This window comes from Lipotes vexillifer, unplaced genomic scaffold (genome assembly GCF_000442215.2).
Source record: "Lipotes vexillifer unplaced genomic scaffold, Lipotes_vexillifer_v1.1 scaffold158, whole genome shotgun sequence".
NCBI classification, from domain to species: domain Eukaryota; kingdom Metazoa; phylum Chordata; class Mammalia; order Artiodactyla; family Lipotidae; genus Lipotes; species Lipotes vexillifer.
This window is the reverse complement of record NW_006788189.1, coordinates 1,320,225-1,333,504: the sequence shown is the minus strand read 5'-3', so window position 1 is coordinate 1,333,504 and position 13,280 is coordinate 1,320,225. Positions and strand designations below refer to the sequence as shown.

Below are 13,280 nucleotides of genomic sequence, written 5' to 3'. Positions count from 1 at the left end.
GAGGCCTGGGGCCCGCGCCGTCGGAATGGACGCAGAGTCCGCCCCCGGGACGCGACGTCGGGAGACCACACGGAGCCGGCCCAGGGGCCCAGCGCTCGCCATGTCAAGGACTGCGCCTGCAGTTCCCGGAGCGCGCGAGGCAAAGGCTGCTCCTTTACTGTGCCAGCGAAATCTGTAAACTGAGCAGCTGTTGTAAAACTGAGACATGAGCTGTTTCGGAAGCTCCTCAAGTTCGGCGTTTTGTGCTATACTCAGCAGCAAGTGCTATGAGAACTAAATTTTGTCCTTGAGTTGGTGACATACTGTGAAGCATTTATGATAAATTGCTTTTGCGTTAACCGTGGTCTTAGTTTACACTCAGTTGAAAAAGAAAAAGAACACTAGCTCTTCCGTTTTAATTAACTGCCCTTATTACTTTTCTCAGACTTCTGTTCCACGTTTTGTCACTTTAAAAAATCCAGTGGTAGACTGTAGTAGCTTAACTACAGTAAACTTGTCTTCGGCTCTTGGAAATTATTTTTCCGTATTTTTCAGTGTGAGTGGATCCATAAGAGTTATTAAAATAAATACTGACTTTAGCCACCGGAATTTTTAAAAGTACTTTAGTTAAGACGGTTTATCTCAGTTTTTTCTACTTTTAGTGGAGCTGTAAATATACCTTATAAAATTAAAGGAAAATTGATTCTGTATTAGATGAGGAAAGCGATGGACCAAGCATCATCCTGTAAGAAATACTCAGTAAGGTGCATGTAAATGCTGTAAGAGGTCCGTGGGCAGAACTGGGCTAGGGCACTCCTGGGAGACACATGATTCTACGTGCGGTTTCCCTATTTGATGGAAACCATGGATTTCTACAAGGCCTAATTTTTTTCATTCCTAATTTTATGATGTGCTTTTTAACTATAATTTAATTTACACTTTACAGTCTGATCTTCATGCAATGTAAGATGCTTTTCATATCTAATTGCCAAATTTCCTTCATTTTAGGTTTAGCACTTAACTTTTGTATAGGACCTTCTTACCTTAATTTATTGCCAGAAAGTATGGGCTTAATATTCTGAGGAGTCCAGAAAACTACATGTTTTGTCACTAGCTGTATATTAACTAGGAAGTAAACTATTTAAAATGTTTAAATCCTATGCCGGTGGTTCTCCGTTCACATGAGAATTACTTGACGACTCAAACCTCAGATCAACTCAGCCTGTCTCTGCGGAGGTGGGGATGGGAACCACGCATCAGCATTTTTTTTTAGCTCTCCAGATGATTCCTTTTCCAGCTAAGGTTGTGAACCACTTTTCTGTATGTTGGATTGCACGATTTGAAAATAATTGTCTCCTGGGGCTGGATTCCAGTGTTGCCGAAACTGGCTGTCAGGCAGCAGTAAAGCCTTGCCCCTTTGTCCAACCTCAAGATTTAGATTTTTATCAGTGTCCTAAGCCCTGCTCCAAGAAATGGACACTAAAGTGACCAACATCCACACTGTAGACTTACCCCAACCCCCCATATTCTCAATGCTGCCTTGTTCCCCTCTCAGTAAATAGGGTTACCTACCTCAAGAGGAGGGGGTGTTTGTAAAAGCAAACCCACTGTTTTGGGGGAGTGATTTTTTGACTGGAAAACTTGTACCATTGGCTGCTCTTTCTACCCCCTTGTTAAATCTGCATTCTAGTTCTAAATTTCTCTACAGTTTGCATGGCTGAAGATTTCACAGTGTTGACTTTTATGTTCATGCTACTATATTTTTAAAAATTGTTTTCCCAACATTTTTCCAAGAATTCACTGTTTGGAAATCTAAGCTTTAATAAAATTCAAAGCACAACATCTTGTATGTATTTTGACAGTGATACTTTAAAATGCATCACTTACTAAGTAATGCATTACTAAGTAATTAATAAATATATAATGTTGAGTTTTCAGTTTTCTCTAAATGAATTCATTCTCAAAGTGTGATCTGGTTATCTGCTTACTGAGGTACTGTGTTTTTCAAGTTAAAGCCTTGGAATGTTATGATAAAGTTCTTACCACATAAATCTCAGAAAAAAGGAGCCTAAATCTCTGTATGGGTTTGCTCTCTGGATCCCTTTTTAGCTTCTTAGAATTTGATTACAACTTCTTTTTAAGCTATACCAGTGGAGGGCAAGTAAAGAATATCCTCAGGGCTTCCCTGGTGGCACAGTGGTTGAGAGTCTGCCTGCCGATGCACGGGACACGAGTTCGTGCCCCGGTCTGGGAGGATCCCACATGCTGCGGAGCGGCTGGGCCCGTGAGCCATGGCCGCTGAGCCTGCGCGTCCGGAGCCTGTGCTCCGCAACGGGAGAGGCCACAACAGTGAGAGGCCCGCGTACCACACACAAAAAAAGAATATCCTCAAACGTAAAGCAATCCTGAGTCTCCTAAACATGTGTTTAGAGCAAAGTGCTGATCAAATAGGATGTTTTAAATCGCAAAGTAAAATCTCTTGTAGTCTCTAGGTTCTAACACCCTAAAAAAGCAGTGTGTGTGGTGTCAACGTCTTATCTGCAGAGATAACTTAGCACTTACCATTTTTTACATTAATGGAGAATCAGTTAGGAGTTTTTTATATACTCTCCAACTATGTCAGTATCCCTTTCCTAAGCAAGTACTGACACTCTCCAGCACCACTAAATCTGTCAAGGAAACTTTTCTCCTATGCCAAACTGAAGCTGGCAAAGTAATGAGATGTTAGGGTGGCCACAGGACAGTCCTTTGAATAATAAAAGCTTTCTTTTTATAAAAAGCAAAGTAAGGGGTCAGTATAGAAAGTATGCTGGGGTTATCTCAAACTGAACTTTTGGCTTTCAATTCAGACTGGGCCAAATGTTCCGTTTATTTAAAACTAAAGGAGTTTGTTGTGGATGAGAACTTCCTGGCTTACTTTACGTTGGAACAATCCTCTGCCTTAAACACTGGTGTTTCCACATAGCTAGCGTGGAAGAGGAAGAAATTATTTAAGTTTTGCATAACTGTTTTAAGAGATATTTTGATCCATTCCTTTTCAACTTAGAACCATTTGTGAAATGATTTACAGTATTCAGAAGGTATGTGTAGTTGATTTCTGGTTTATGTCAAGTTCCTCTCTTCCGAAAAAGGCAATTCAAGTCTACGGTGTGATTACTAGGAGATGCAGCCAAGGAAGACCCCTACTTGGACATCCAGATTTTTTTTTCCTCTGGTGTATAATTTTCCATCTGCCAGAGTAGATCTAGCTAATTATAAGGCTTTGAATCTACTTCAAACCTTGTTATAGTTTTGAAGTATTTTTCACGATACTACAAAAATAAGTGTGACAGAATGGCTAGATAAGAATTTGTTTAAAAACAAAAAGTTCACAGATGACTTTAGATGACTTAGAGATTCCCATCAAGTATGCTCACAAATATAAGCAATAATTGTACACCCCTCAGCAGACCAGATGCAATGGAAGCTAAGGGTTTCCTTAAGGCAAGCACTTGACGACTAGTTGTTTTCTGTTAATTCTTGCGTAAATCACATTCTGTATTCATACAAAAACAACTTTTTCTCTGACAAACTGTACATATAGAAACAAATTTCCAATTGGACATGTACTTAAATTTGTGGAGGTTCCATGTCTTGTGACACTTTAAAAAAAAGGAAAAAAAAAATTCCAGCTCTTATCTTCACAAGCCCACGTGGGATTTAGGGCAGTGTGGGTGGACAGGACAAAACAAGGCCAGCTACTCTGGGTAGCCAGCTACTCTGGCAGCAGTCTCTTCACCTTGAAGACATCAGGGGCTCCTGGGATTCAGCTGCCCCAGAAAGAGTTCAGGGCTACACGGTGCAGGTTTCCTTTTGTTTCTCTTGGAAAGTCCACAGAAGTTCTTAAATACTGTCCAGAGAGGCCGAGGGGTCCTGAGCCCCAACTTCTACCGACCCCTTCCACCCCCTCTTGAAGCTCCTCGCCTTGGCGGGCCAGAGTTCATGTTACTCCCTCTACCCCAGTTACTGCCACTCCGGCCCCCTCTAGAAGGGGTACCACTGCCTGGAGGGCCCCCAAAAGGTTCATCTCTGTGGTATCCATCATGGTGATCTCCATCCAAGGAGCTGGAACGTCCGGACTTTGGCACTCTCTGAGAAGGTCCGGGGCCCCCTCGGCCTGAAACAAAACAATGGTTTTACATGTGACTTTTTTTTCCATCAGAGACTGTTAACAACTCCTGGTACAAACTTTTACTCTATGATGACAGACAGTGGAACACTTCTTTTTAAAAAAAAAAAAAAGTTCTGAGGACATGAGCACAGCCCTCAGAGCACTGAAAGCTGTGCCTCTGCTTTTCTGGACCACCATCTCACTCCTGCCCTGGCTTGTGGCTGTGCGCCCCTCAGCCTCACCTACACACATGTTCCCCGAGGCTGTGATGGAACTGACAGGGAGCCAAGAGATAAACATGGAGCACCTCCTGGAGGTCACCAATCATATGGACCATGCCTACAGTCCATGAGAATGTGTATCTTCACCCTCCTACGCCACCAGGGGTATTCCAGGGGAAGGTTCGAAAAGCACTGACTTAACATTGGAAGCAACTAAGAAATACAAACTGTTGATGATGTTAATTATTACAATTGCTCTAACCAGGATAAGTGTTTACTATGATTATCCTACAACTATAGAGCACTTTTGATTTCCTTTTAAACAACGAGATAAAACATTTCTTGAAAAACAAAAGCACAAAAAGAAAAACATTGGCTTTTAGTGCTTCTCCCAGGGATACTGTTATTTGTACCAGACTTAGACACACAAACATCTAGGTATCTTAAATGACTTTTAAAATTCTGACCTTTAAGATTTTTTGTCTTGAGATGATCGGATTTGGACACATCTCCCATAAGGCATTATCAGAAGACTACTGCCAACTTCGTCTTAAATTTTTGAATGGAATTTGAATCCAGCTAAGACAAGGAGGTGAGGAAAGCTAGCCAAAAGAGCCAAAGGCATTTTGGCTTCTCTTCTTACAAAGCTCAGCCTAGGTACCTTGGCAGAGAATTTGTCAGCTAGGACATCATTTCCACACTAGCCACGTGGCCTCAGCCCTGGACCTACAAAGGTGTCCCCAGTGCCCACCCCAACCGGCAACAAAATGAGCGCTTGGGTGGGGGGATCTACTGGTGACACGAGGTAATTTCTGAGGGCTTTGCACTGAGAAGAACCGAACTACCGAGAACAAAAGGCAGAACTTTGTAATGAAGGGACTACAGCCACGAGGCAGGTGAACTGAGGAGTGGAGCACAGGTCGAGGCACACAGGCTGTCTTTCCAGCAGCCTCCAAAGTACACCACATGTGCAACAGCCCAGCCTAACCTGAGACCACAGCTGTAGTTAGCATTTGGTGGCTACTGCTCTGGGCTAAAAGTCAGTGCTGCCTCTAAAATAAAGGGCCAAAGTTTCAAGTAGTAGAAATAATCCACTGCTCCCCTGAAAAGAAAACCCCTTCCAGACCATACTCCCCAAAGTCTTTGTGACTCTGGGCATAATCCAAATTCCTCCTGAGTTCAGACTAAAAAAAAAAAAAATACCACAAAACCTGAGAGAGGACAATTCTTCCTGCCACTGGGGACACCCTTCAAGGTATCAGAGCAGCCACTACCAGAGAGCACATCTGCCAATTAGAGCAAGAGTCTCACAGATCAGCAGAGAAAGTACTGGGGCAATCTGAAAGAGAGCTGGAGTGGAAAGTGTGAACAAACCAGAGATTCCTGGGAGCAAATGGAGGAGAGGCTGGGCTTGCAGTCACCCACTGAGAGCACCAACTGGCTGTACCGCAGCTGGGAACATGTGCCTTTGCACACTCTAAGCCCTGGAGGGTAGAGGGTAGAAGGGACCCCCAGTACCCCAGTCGGGGACAGACAGAACAGGCATACACTGGGATGGGGCTGGCCTGGAGATGAGGCTCCCCGTGACCCCTGCAGCCTTCTCGGCAGGGCTGTGGCATCCGTAGCTCCTGAGCTGAAATCACCGGCCTCGCTTACCTTTGCCTCCTCGATCCTCAGAAGGACCCCCTGGGGCTTCCATTTCTCTATGCTCAGAGGTTCCTGGCCCATCATGCCAGGGGCGCTTTCGGGGTGGTAGGGATGCCATGTCCATGCCTTGGAGAGAAGAGGACCGTTCTCTGCTAGCTGGGGAATGACCGTCGTGAGGGGGATGGTCAGGGCGGGGAGCATCACGGAAATGTTCATGACCTGGCCCTAATATAGAGAACACAGATCCAGAAGGCTAGGAATCTAACCATCCATCTCATTATATCAAAGTACAGTGTGGCTAACAGCAGACAGGAATTACACTGTTAAGAATAAGTGGCAACTCCAACTACTGAGCCTGCGCGTCTGGAGCCTGTGCTCCACAATGAGAGAGGCCGCGAAACTGAGATGCCCGCACACCGGGATGAAGAGTGGCCCCCGCTCGCCGCAACTAGAGAAAGCCCTGGCGCAGAAATGAAGACCCAACACAGCCAGAAATTAATTAATTAATTAATTTTTTTTTTTTAAAAAGAATAAGTGGCAACTCAGAAACCAATATTCACTCATGCAAGAAACATTTCCATCATGAGTACACAAAAAGGGTCAAGATTAGAAATAAACATACCTCCTGAAATAAGAGGAGGCAGGGAAGGGCCAGAAAAGTGGTTCTCAGACTTTTTAGTTTCAGAGTGTCTTTACACTCTTAAAAATTACTGAGGATCCCAAAGAGAATTCATTTATGAGAGTTCTAACAACATTTGCCATATCAGAAATGAAGAGTGAGAAAACTTTAGTTCATTTAACTGTACTTTCCCAAAATGAAACAGTTTAGTGAAAAGAGTGGTATTTAGACAAATCTCTTTAATATCTGGCTCAGGAGGAGAAAGCTGGGTTCTCCCATCTGCTCCTGCATTCAGTCTACACTGTGGGTTGAAGATGTGGGTTGAAGACAATGTGTCCTGCCACGGAGAGGTGAGTCGCTAAAGAGAGAACCCAGTGGACCCCTGGGAGAGTCCTCAGACCACACTCTGTGAACTGTGGGACCCTAAGCCACAAGCAGCTCTACTGCCTTACCTGGCTCTCTATTTCCATCCCAGGAGTCTGGTTTCCGACCTCCTTCAAAGCGGGGGAACTCATCAGGAGTGGGAAGTAAACCCTTCCTTCCTCCTACACAATAGAACACAGCAACGCCGCACTCACAGACTATTTCAGGGGTGTCCACAACAACCTACCTCTCCACCCCTGTCCTTCCCAGACCTGGGGTTCTCAGCTCACCTCGCGGGGTACCCCGACCTCGACCTCTGAGATCTCTTCCTCGGGCTGTTTCATCAGAAGCATCAAAATTCTCCTCTGGTCCAAAGTCTTCGGGACCAGGAAAACCATCCCTTCCTCTGGGGGGAGCACGGCCCTCATGTCTCGGGGGGGCTCCTCGTCTGAAGCTGTTAGGGAAAAACAACAGAATATCCACCTAATGGAATACCTTGTAGTCCTCAGTTCATGTTTCAAAGAAGCATAATGATGTGAGAAAATATGATACAATGTTAAATGGGAGAAAAACAAAATAGAAGTATGTATGTTTTAAAGTACCCATTTTACAATCCCAATATGGCACGTAAAAACAGGCAAGAGGGAAAAGTACCAGAATGTAGGGTTATTTTAATTTTGTTTTAGGCTTTTAGGAATAATTGCAGTGAGCATTTTTTAGGTGCTTATATCATGCCAAGTGCTTTACATGTATTATTTCATTTCATTTTATCCTCACAACCACCTTATGAAACGGACACTATTACTTCCCTGGCAGTCCAGTGGTTAAGACTCCGTGCTTCCATGGCAGGGGGCATGGGTTCGATCCCTGGTCAGGGAACTAAGACCCTGCATGCCATGCAGCACACCAAAAAATAGAAAGGAAAAAACAAAAAAAGAAACTGGCACTACTACTCTACCCATGTGTACATTGGGGCTCAGAGAGGTTAAGTCATTTACTTAAGGACACACAATAAGTGTTGGGATTTGAACTCAGCCAGTCTTGACACCCAGCCCAGGCTCTTTACCATTGCCTCCCAAATACTTTTCATATTACCATTTATGTTTTTATAATGAATATTACTTATATAATCAGAAAAAAGGGGGGCACAGATTCATGCCTGCTAACTGTATCTGACTTGTTTTGGGGCATCTGCTCTGCCATCTGCCCTGGCCCACCTCTACTCAGGGGCAGGCCTGGTGGCCATGAACTTCACCAATGGCCCCAGCCCACAGCTGACTGGTGTACTGGTAGGGCCTCTGGCTTATGGGTAGCCCACCCGCTGGCAAGCTGGCAACCTGGTGCCTGGGCTGGTGGACAATTTCACCACCTCTCAAAAATTCTGGAACTGGGAAACTAAGTCAGCCAGGAGTGTTACTGAAGCAGGACCATTAACGAGGGGGTGCCGGAGCTGTAGCAGAAGCCTGTGGGGAAGCAGGGACAGGGGCCTGCCAGCAGGAAAGGTGCGTGAACACCCAAGAGAGGCCATGGAAACTGGAAAAAGGATCAGAAGGGGGAAAGGGGCTGGGCCATCTGCATGAACTGCCTGCTCGTGGCTTCCTCTCAGGCCAGGCCTTCTGCTTTTTCCTGAGTTTCCACTCAGTTATATTTTACTCCAACATTTTATTTTGAAAATTTTCAAACTTACAGTAAAGATGGAAGTATAGAGCAACAAATGCCCATACATCCTTGAACTGCGATTAATCAGTTCTTAAGATTCTGCCACATGAGCCTCTGTCTTTTCTCTATCCATCTATTTATAAATTCATTTTCTAAACCATTTCAAAACCAGTTGTGACATGATGCTTCACCCCTAAATCCTTCAGTAAATTTCTTTAAGAACAAGGACTTTCTCCTACATAATAACACTACTATCACTCTAAATAACATGTAATATTATTTAATATACAGTCCAACTTGAATTTCTCCAATTGTCCTCAAAACGTCCTTTACAGCTGTCTTTATAGATTTCAGTCATCGTCACACACTATTATTTAGTGGTCACGTCTCTTTGGTCTACCTTAATCTAGAACAGTCCCCCACCCCACCCCTCCTGCGGTTTATCTTTCATGACCTCGACTTTACTTATTTATTTAATTTTTACTGAAATAGGCCCCAACATTTTTGAAGGATCCATCCTTCAAAATGGCTCGTTTTACAGAACGTTCCACAATTTGAATTCATGTGATTGCTTCCTCGTGATTAGATTCAGGTAAAACACTTCTGGCAAAACGTCTTATACCTTCACAGTGATGCCAGTCTGTCTCATTGTTTATGATGCAAAAGTGGTATGGCAACAAAACTTCATTGTTGCAAAGGTACATTTTCTCCTTTGCAATTAAGTAATCTGTAGGGTGATACTTTGGCAGCATGGCTGATTCTCCACAATCTTTTTACTCAGTGGCTTTTAGCATCCCCACTGATGATCCTTGCCTGAATCAATTATGACACTGGGTGCTTAAAAGAAGTGATTTTCTAATTCTATCACTCCTCCTCCATTTATAACTTGGTGTTTTACTGTAAAAAGAGCTTTCCTTTTTTCACTCCACCGTTCCAGCTACTAGCTACCTTTTTAATACTCTTCTTGTCCTGAGGTAACTTAATGAGCCATGCTCCTGCAAGCAAAGGGGGTATGACCCCAGACACTGACTGAAGTAACCACCTAAGGTGAGGGTGGAACTGACACGGGGAGGTAAGTGGAGCAGGGAGAGTACCAGCAGAGGGCGCTGCTCCCCCGAGACAGATTCAGGGGAGACACCCCCCACACGTGGCAGGACTCTTTTCTTGTCCAGACTGCCCTAGCTACAAAAGGACAGGGGGAGTCTAATGTGCCCTAATTAGAAAACAGTTCCTGTTATGGACTAAATGTTTGCGTCCCCTCCACCAAATTCATATGTTGAAGCCCTATCCCCCAAGGTGACTTTGGAAATGGGCCTCTGAGAGCTATTTAGGTTAGATGAGGTTCTCAGCACGGGGCCCCATGATGGGCTTAGATAAGAAGAGATACCAGCAAGAGCTTGCTCACTCTCTTTCCATCATGCAAGGACAAAGGAAGACAGTGGCTGTCTGCAGGCCAGGAAGAGAAGTCTCACCAGAAACCCACCCTGCTAGACCTTGATCTGGGACTTCTAGCCTCCAGTACTGTGAGAAAATTGATTTCTGTTGTTTAAGCCCCCCAGTCTGTGGTATTTGTTATGGCAGCCCAAGCTGAGTAGCACACCTCCTAATGAACTGAATGAACCCTGTCAAATACATCTCCCCCTTTAACAGATTCATTTATTCAACAGTTACTGAGAACCTACAGGGCGTCACCACTACTGCTCTAGTTTCTGAGGACCTGCCTTCAGGAAGCTACCGTGCTTCTGGGAGATACAATACAGAAATAAGTATACCACTTAATGTCAAGCAGTGCTAAGTGCTATGCAGAAATATAAAGCAGGGTAAAATAAAGGAACAGGAGGAGAGATCTAAGTGGAGTGAGCTACAAGCATCTGGGAGACTGTGCTCCAGGCAGAGGAAAAAGCAAGCACAATGTGAACAGGACACGTTTGGCACGCCTGAAGAGGAGCACAAGCTGGACACAGCACAAGAGTCTAGGTGTGGGTCTGTCACTGACAGATGAAATATGACAAACTGAAGCACAGTAAAATCTGAAACTTTGCACAAGATGCAGAGATTCAAGAGCTCAATGAAAGTTATGTTGATGCCAAAGCCATTGGAAATGAGGTTCCTGCAGACCTGTGAACACTTGGATGTCATTAAGAGAGCTCTTAAATCTTTTTATTAAAAACTCCCCTCTGACAGCTGCTTCCTTTAACCCCTCTAGTTCACCCTCCCTGGCCATTTTATCAGACACTCTTTTCTAACACACACCGTGAGAACGGAGATTGCCAACCCTTACTTCAATTACCTGCAAGCGACAGTCATGAGAAGTATGATGGGAAAAGAAGACACAGGAGAGAGAGTACCGAGGCAGGAAAGGCAGGAGTGCCGGACAGCACAGCTTGGGCACTGCACTCGGACGGCCCAGGCCTGAAGCTGCTCTTACACTTACCACCTATGTGACCTTCCAAGGTCAAGAAACCGCGCTGACTCTCCACGTCATCCCTTATCTGTAAATGCTGACAGTAACACCTATCTCACAACTCGCTCTAACAGTTAAATGAAGGAACATCTGGCACAAGGTAAATACTCAATTATTATATCCCTGATTACTCTGAGTCTCACTTGAGATTTCACTAATTCTTGTTTTTTTCTCCCTACTACTTCTATTCCTTTTGTTACCCCAAGCAAGTTGAGTGTTCACGCCTGACCTCAACCTAATTTAATAGCAAGATTATTTTTCAGTTTGACTGGATTTTGTTAAGATCTTTAGGCAATTACACAGAAACTATCTACTCAATAATTCCTTTATTCTCAATCTAGATATCTGTCTCATATTTCATCATTCTAACCAAGAGAACCTGGAGATTTCTATTCAAATCCAAGAAACTTTACAAGTACACTGACCCACCCATCTGTTTAAATGGACCAAGTAATAAGCAAAAACAAAAGATTTCTAAATTGCAGAGACAAAAAAGAATCACATAAATGTTAAAGGCATATACATATTTTTAAGTCTAAACACAAAACCTAGAGGGGGGAGGGTACTCTCTCCCCAAGTGAGAGAGGAAAGAGACTTTTGTGGAGAGAACAGGTGGAAAGCTCCAGGGGAGAAGAAACGGACCCATGAAGTATCCATCCCACCTTTCTTCTCTGCGCCCTCGAAACCGTGGGTCCTCAGGATCCCGGGGGAAGCGCTCATCTCCAGGTCTGCGGCCTTCCCACGCCCCTGGAGGGCCCCGGGCCGCGCCCCGGCCATCCCCCTCACTGAACTCCCTGTGATCAGGAGGAAACGGAGGCCCAGGGCCCCCACGCCTCCACTTCTCTTCTTGCGGTAAAGGTCCTCCTCGCCCCTCAAATTCACGTAACCGGTGGCCAAAGCGCTTGTCGGGGTGGAAGTCATCTGGTCTGCTGAAGTCATCGGGGAAGTCGGGGTGAGGGCCGCGCCTATCAGGGGGACCCCTGCAGTCCTGGCCGCCCCGGAAAGGACCCCTCTCGGGACCGTGCTCGGGACCGCTGCTCTGCTCGTGCCGTCTCTCTGACATTGGGCCCATGTGATGGTTCGGAGGGCCACGTGAGTCACCTAAAGGAAACAAAACTGATTTTTACCTTGTCTTCCAGGAATCCTGCCGACGTAGGTCTGATTTTCAGCATCTTAAAATTTCAGAATGCATGCTTTTATTAAGAACGTTTTCCCTTTTTGGTTCCCAGCATACTTAGGAGACAAACGTCCCTAAGGCATCATATGATGAAAAGAACAAGGGTTTTGGGGGTGCAGATTTCATCACTCATTAGCTAAGCAACTCGACCTAGGGCAAATTATTAATCTCAAATGAGATTAGCAACTCAGTTGATATGAAGATTCATTTAGAAAACACGAGAGCCTCACCAGCATAAGAACGGGCTTCCCTTCCTGCCCCCATTCCTTCAGTGTTTTTGTTGGGCCCACTCCCCATACCCAGGGAGAAGGCAACAGGGAAGATTCATGCTAAAAGCCGGGAAGCCAAGTACAAGGAATTCACCTCTGCGTTTGTAAAAGCCCACAAGCTCACCACAGGGCCACAGGCCTACACTGCCATGATGTCTCTCCTTTAACTCCTAGTTCATTTAACTTGATTTGTTAACTCATACTTTGATTCTTAACAAAATCCTCTGTAAGGTACATGGAAGCATGGGCCTCTCTAATAACTGCTTTGTGACCAAACAGCCTTGCTGTACTTCAGTTTCAGGGTTTATATAAACACTTTTTCTGTCCCTTTCTATGAATGATATCCCTCGTCTATAATATCATCACCATTCTTCGCAGATAAGAGCTTGGAAACCCACTAAAGATTTTTTTTTTTAATATTTTAATATATGTAATATATTCAGAGTACTGAACAAAAATGGAAAGAGGCCAATTACACTTAGTTTAGTTTGAAGGGATTTGTTTTCCTGGCTACTGAATGATTATTGCAGCCATTGTAAATGTACACCTATTTTCTGTCAACATACACTTTAAATCAAATATTTTTTTTAAAGTAGATAGCAAAGGGACACTCTTGCTTCTAAAACAACTAACTTTTAAAAATGAAATTCCTCCACTTGCCCAGCTCATGCCTTTTACTGCTTTTCCCTGGCAATCAAGACGAACTTCCTTTCCTTACAGCACAGTTGGCCA

The 13,280-nt window shown here is 44.4% G+C and overlaps 1 protein-coding gene across 2 annotated transcripts in view; it reads right to left on the bottom strand.

The window, feature by feature from the left end:
* Positions 1-3,493: 3,493 nt before the first annotated feature.
* Positions 3,494-13,280, bottom strand: part of WDR33 (WD repeat domain 33) — a 102,995-nt gene continuing 93,208 nt past the window's right edge. Inside the window, exons 18-22 of one of the 2 annotated variants that reach the window (XM_007461297.1) lie at positions 11,765-12,203; positions 7,270-7,433; positions 7,069-7,161; positions 6,007-6,222; positions 3,494-4,135 (exon numbers count right to left, since the gene is read on the bottom strand). In XM_007461297.1, the coding sequence (XP_007461359.1) occupies positions 3,906-4,135; positions 6,007-6,222; positions 7,069-7,161; positions 7,270-7,433; positions 11,765-12,203 (1,142 nt within the window). In that variant the 3' untranslated portion in view covers positions 3,494-3,905. The remainder of the gene's footprint in view (positions 4,136-6,006; positions 6,223-7,068; positions 7,162-7,269; positions 7,434-11,764; positions 12,204-13,280) is intronic. The other variant, XM_007461298.1, reaches the window with a different exon arrangement.